This window comes from Austrofundulus limnaeus, unplaced genomic scaffold, assembly GCF_001266775.1.
Source record: "Austrofundulus limnaeus strain Quisiro unplaced genomic scaffold, Austrofundulus_limnaeus-1.0 Scaffold256, whole genome shotgun sequence".
Taxonomy (NCBI): Eukaryota; Metazoa; Chordata; class Actinopteri; order Cyprinodontiformes; family Rivulidae; genus Austrofundulus; species Austrofundulus limnaeus.
Window position 1 is genome coordinate 4,107 of NW_013952658.1, and position 6,264 is coordinate 10,370.

The 6,264-nt window shown below is 39.4% G+C and overlaps 1 protein-coding gene across 1 annotated transcript in view; it reads left to right on the top strand.

The window, feature by feature from the left end:
* Positions 1-334: 334 nt before the first annotated feature.
* LOC106526060 (chloride channel protein 2) overlaps positions 335-6,264 on the top strand; it is a gene marked incomplete at both ends in the record, with an annotated part of 63,528 nt that continues 57,598 nt past the window's right edge. Inside the window, 3 exon segments of the mRNA XM_014020520.1 lie at positions 335-482; positions 3,075-3,206; positions 5,200-5,328. Of these exon segments, the coding sequence (XP_013875974.1) occupies positions 335-482; positions 3,075-3,206; positions 5,200-5,328 (409 nt within the window).

The window sequence follows — 6,264 nt, forward strand, 5'->3', positions numbered from 1 at the left end:
ATCTATTTTTGCAGAAAATGCAAATTCTCTAGTTATTTATGTGCCTTCTTCTGTTTTCATTAAACAATCGTGGTCACCACTTCCGTGGTTTACATTTATGAAAGTTTACATTTATGTAGGGTTAAAGAAAAAAAACACTAATCAAAACAATGCCAAAGCCAATGTGTGCAGTGTTCACAGCTATAGGTGGTCCAACAAAATATTAGTGTCTGACCTTGTTTTTGGTGGCGACTTTTGTTTGGCTAGGTAATTAAATGCAACCAAACAATTCGACTCTGCCCACTGAATGAGTTTGCCATCTTATTGTTAAATGTTTTTCTCTGGTCCTTTGCAGATGTCTAAGCATTACACCCAGGAACTTGGGGTGTACACCGAGGAAGAGGCCACTCATCTCAGGGAGAGTGAACACAGGCGATCAGCCAGGGAGCAAAGCCGGACCTCGGACCTGCTGGAGTACAAAGGATGTTGTGCCAAGCGCCGCAGTAAGTGCTAAATCACAAGCACTCACACAAGCACTCTTATAGCCTGCAACTTGAAAAACTGATGTGTATTAAGTACTTAAAAGAAATAACTAAGTAAAATACCTTAACAGAAAATGACTTTGGTAAAAATGATTTTCTCTGATAAGATAAGTACTTAAGTAAAAGTCATAAAACTGCTTTCAATGATGGACTTTGTGAGTTATATATATATATATATATGTATTTGTATACGCCAACAATGGACCCAATATAGCCATGCAGTCTCAGCAGCTCCACTTGTTGCTCACTGTGAATAAGGCAGAAAAATAGTTTGAGCAACAGGCATCTTTTTCGTAATTATCACCTGCAGTGTTGGATTGTGTTGAGATGTTCTAGTCTGGTCAGTGGGGTGTTGCCCGGTATCATGAAATGGTATCATCTGTAATTCGTTCAATTCAAGTTAACAGGATCAGGTGGCATCCTTTTGGTGTCAAGCAGCTTTTAGGCCATGACAGAAGCTGTTTGATTCAAAAGGATCAACATTATGTTCTCACAAGAGCCTCTAAATTCTCAAACTACATATCAAGACAACAATCAGACAGCAGTAACCTGACCTGAATTTGACTGGGCATACATTTCACCTGCTGAAACGCATGACCCAAGAACAAGCAGGAACTGAGAGAGGCCTGACAGTGCATCACCAGGGATGAAAGCCAGCGTCTGGTCAAATCTCTGTGTTCCAGACTTCTGGTTGTAACTGACTGCAAAAGATTTGCAATTAAGTATTAAAAATTGAAAATTTGATTTCCATCCATCCATCCATTTTCTGTACACGCTTCTTCCTTTTCAGGGTTGCGTAGGTCACTGGTGCCCATTTCCAGCAGTCACAGTGCGAGGGGCGGGGTACACCCTGGACAGGTCGCAAGTCCATCACATTTGATTTATAATCATTAATTTGTCCATTTGTCTATGAATAAGTGTGAGGCACAAACGTGAACTGTTGTAAGTTGTATATCATTCACCTGATTTGGATGTAAATAACTTTAAATAGGTTAAAAATGGTTAAATTTTCAATGTCCCACTACTGTATATACAGACCTGAAGTGCTTTGAGTATTCTGTTTGGATAGAAATATGCTATATAAGTACAGTCCATTTACCATTTAATTTCAATTTGAAGTACCATTTGAATTAACAAAGGCTACATGTGTTTGTCTTATTGCTTTGGGCACTTCATCCATTGTAAAATATTGAGCAGTGTGACCCCTGAGTTTTGTTTTCCTGCAGTAAAGAGAACATGTCAGGAGAGTTTGAGGGTGAACAATAGACACACTCATATGTTCATGGATATAATGAGTCACCATGAAATTAATGTTCAGTTTTGGCAATTAGTCATAATTAGTGACTGTTTGTTTGTCTCACATCAAGTGTTGTCCAATGCACTACAATCAATTAGCTTCCTGTGGTGAGTACAACAGATCTGATTGGTTTATACATACACACATTAGTTTATGTTTGCATGCATGATTGTTTTGCTTTGTATTGTGTGCATTTGTTTTAATATTTGTGCATGTATTTTTAATATACATTAAACCATTTTTGTATTAAGCTTCTGTTGTTGCAGGTTTAACTGTCATAGTACATAGTAATGACACAAACAAGAACTTTTTCAAAATGTAGTATTTACTATAATCTCTTCCACATATACTTGATGACAAATTGGTTTTGTTCTTTGCTTTTACTTTTCTGTAATTGGGTCTGAAAATAAAAACTGACTGTTCCTGTTAGACCTGTAACCCAACATGAAAATCTCATGGTATAATCTGAATTATGTTTTTGTTTTTGCTAGAAGATTTTAAATGTGTGGAATAGATTATATCCATATAAAAGTTTTTTGGATGTTCTGTGCAAACAATCACAAACTGTGAGACAGAATCATGTCACGGTCTGTAGTGTTTGAAACCCAAGTGCAAAGCAGGAACTCAAGGAGGCTCGGGTAAAAAGTAAGTGATTTATTTAACACAAAAATAAAGAGCTGTTGAGGCAGCCAAAATATACTCAGAAAAACCAAAGAATCTCAGGAAAGATCACAAGGAGGACTGAAACACAGTTAATGCTCTGCTACTGGAGCCACAGAGGAGACAAACATTTAAACTGATGACAAATACTTGGGAACAGACGGTGAGGAACAGGTGGGCTGGAGCAGAACAGCGAGAGAAACACTAAGAAGCTGAACACTCGGGAGGGTAAAGTAAAATACAAATACAAGGATCATAAAGAAACAAAAAAGATCAAATAATAAACTCTTAAGTTTACAAACAGCAGCTCGATCCAAGTAAACACTTAACTTACATCATAAGAGCCGTGTTTTTCTGTGGTTGGTGTAAAAACGTAGAACCCTTTTGGAAATTACTGACTTGTCCTGTTCATTTCAGGCTGTGTCATGTGCAGTAATTCATCACCCATAATTCATCATGTACACAAAAGTGTTTGTTTTTGTCATTCCAGATTTATTTCCTCATTTTCTTTCAAAGGTTTAACAGAATCACAACGTGGCATGTATCAGTGGACTGTGGATCTAACATGTTAAATTGTCTTCATGCTGTCCCTGCAGTCTGTACGGTTCGCTGTCGGAGGTTTCTCGTCTCACTAATTGAAGAGGACTGGATCTTCCTCATTCTGCTGGGGTTCCTCGTGGCCCTTGTGAGCTGGGTGGTAGATTTAGGGATTCACATGTGCTTCAAAGGTGAGTGAGGAAGGACAGGAGATCAGCTTTTATGAAGAAATAATGTTCTAGCAGATTAGAGGTTTATAAGAAAGTGGCATTAAAGTCTCTTTTTTTGTGTGTCTTTGATCAAAAAGGCTTCGCCTTGATGAGCATTTAAGAACACTTCAAAATTGTTTTCTATTTAACAAGAAGCAATTTCATGTCTGCCAACACAAGTCTTCTTTAGTTAGGAATATATTTCAAGGTTTGCTTGGTAAGAATGATGCTGACCTACATTAGTTATTAAAGCAAATGAAATAAATACTCTGAGCTAACATAATCTCTAAAAGCCCAGTCAAAACTAATTTTAGTTTCAAGAATAACAAGATCTGGTAAATTATTGTACTGAAATTTGAGGAAAGCAGTGGAAGTTGATACTAAAGATGCTCTGCGTGTGGTGAGAACTTCCTGAAGGGGTGTAAACAAAGAGGCTGAAAGTGTGTGTAGCAAGTAATTGTTAAAAATGGGAAACAAAACCTGATTGACCTCAAGATTAGAAGGATTTAGAGCTGATTACTTCATTTTTTATGTTCTAAACTGACATCCATACTTGCAATAACTTGCAAACTGATTCGAGTAAAGCTAATAATGGCAAACTACATGAAATTAGCCTTGTAGCCAATAGATAAAAGTTGAAAAACAACCATCATATCTGTGCTGTTGTATGGCTTTGTCAAAAATAAAACATTTAATTTTCTCGTTTCGGATGGAGGACGGTTGGAAACTGGCGTATATCGTAAGCCCACCCACACAGACCAATATTTGCGTTTTGACTCCCACCACCCACTGGAATACTAGTTAGGAGTGATCAGGACTCTGTACCACAGAGCAGACAGTGTCCCTACAAACCCAGGAGCCAGGGAGAAAGAGAAATCACACACACGACAGGCCCTGGAGCAGTGTGGTTATCCTGACTGGGCTTCCTGAAAGCAGACAGGAAACACAGACAGGATTCCATGCAACCTTCAGGTGAAAATGAAGACCCCAGACCCAAACCAGTGGTTATTCCATATGTTGCGGGTGTTTCGGAGAAACTGAGACGTTTATTTTCTAAACATGATGTCCCAGTGGCTTTCAAACCCCAAAACACATTACRRCAAAGGCTGGTTCACCCCAAAGATCCGGTGCCCCGGCACAAACAGAGCAATGTTGTATATGCTGTTAAGTGCCAGGAGGACTGCGACCAGTTATACATCGGGGAAACAAAGCAACCACTGTTCAAAAGAATGTCCCAACACAGACGAACTCTGCAGTTTTCACTCATTTACAGGCCAGCGGTCGAGAGGAACGTTGGTTTGAGAGAGGAGTAAAAGAAGCCATTTTTGTGAAGAAAGACCGTCCAGCATTAAACAGAGGTGGAGGCCTCCGTTTTCAGTTGTCCCCCTCCTACAGCGGCCATTGCCAGTATCACTCCACCCTCTGTTAACAATAGGTGTTAATTAGGTGTCAACAATAGCCATGTGATGTGAGTATCAGTCACATGGAGGCAGTGCTTAAAAGCCTGAAATTTGCCTGAAACTCTCAGACTGAAGAAGTCTCTTGGAGGAGAGACGAAACGTTTCATTAGAGAAGAACCCGTCCAGAGGACCTATACAGTTTTTTTCTTTTTGATTTTTTACCTGGATTACTGAGATGCATCAGGACATTTAATTTGCTGTTCTGAGTACTACAAATCAGTGTCTTTACTCTCAAAATGATGTGGAAAAACCTTAAATGAGATTTTACCACAGAAAGTTCTTGAATTTTTATTGGATATTTACAAAACTATAAATTTTCATAATTTGTATGTCTCTATTATAATTTCTTGTTTTAAATAAGTAGTTTATTACACCTTGTTGCTATATTGTAGTTATTCTTGCTGCCATGACTACTACTACTACTACTACTACTACTACTACTACTACCGGTACTTGCTTACCTTCATGTGACTGTAGGTGAAGTGTCAGCCTGAGCTCTGTGTTTATGTCCGCAGGACAAAAGTGGCTGTACGAGGCTGTGGACAGCAACGTGTTCCTGCAGTATCTGGCCTGGGTCACCTACCCTGTAGTCCTGATCACCTTTGCTGCCGGCTTCATTAAGATCCTCGCCCCACATGCTGTTGGTAGGATACACAAATGTGCAACAAACTAAGCTTGCACACTATTGAATTATTCATTTCAAAACACAAATGAAGACACTCAGTTTTGCATTAGAAAGTCAATAAACTGCATTACAACTTTTCCACTTATTGCACACACTCACAACGGGCCTCATGCAAGAACATGTTCGTATTCTTATCCTAAATTTCTCTTACTTTTGTTCGTACAAAGGGTTCGTACGAACATGTCACATCAGATTCAACAAACTCTTCTATCTTCAGGAAAAGTGTGTAAATGAGCTGCGTAAATTCACCTGTTCGTATCCAGCTGCTCGTGCACGCGAGAGGAGATTAGCATAATTACCACCCCAAAAACACCATAAAAGGCTGTTTCCTGCCTCAGATATCAGAAAGTGTCCATTCATGAAAAAATGACAGCGAAAATTAAAAAGAAGAACTTTACAAGTTCAGAGATTGAAGTCCGTCTGTCAGAGATCCAGAAAAGAAAATCTGTCATTTTTAGCAGGTCAGCTGTGGAATAAAATGAGCTGCTAAAAGTATAAACAACTGTGTTAAATCATTTTCATTTATTCAGAAGCCACACCGTTGCGCACCGTACCGCACACCCCCCCACCCCCGTGCCGCGTGGTCGCCGGTGGTCTCAGATGCAGGTTTGAAATAAGCATTTTAAAATGTTTTCAAAATATGTCTGGCACTTTGGAGAAAMCCCAGGACTCGCTGGAGGGATTATTTATCCCCTCTGGCCTGAGAACGTCTCGGAGTCCCCCAGGACGAGCTGGAAGGTGTCGCTGGGGAGAGCGGGGTCTTTCTGCTGCTGCCCCCGCACCTGATAGCGTATAAGCCGGCCGGACGGACAATTTATATTGTTAGTCTAAATTATTACATTTAAAATTATAACTCTAATTCAAGCATAATAGCCTATTGTGAACATAATTATGG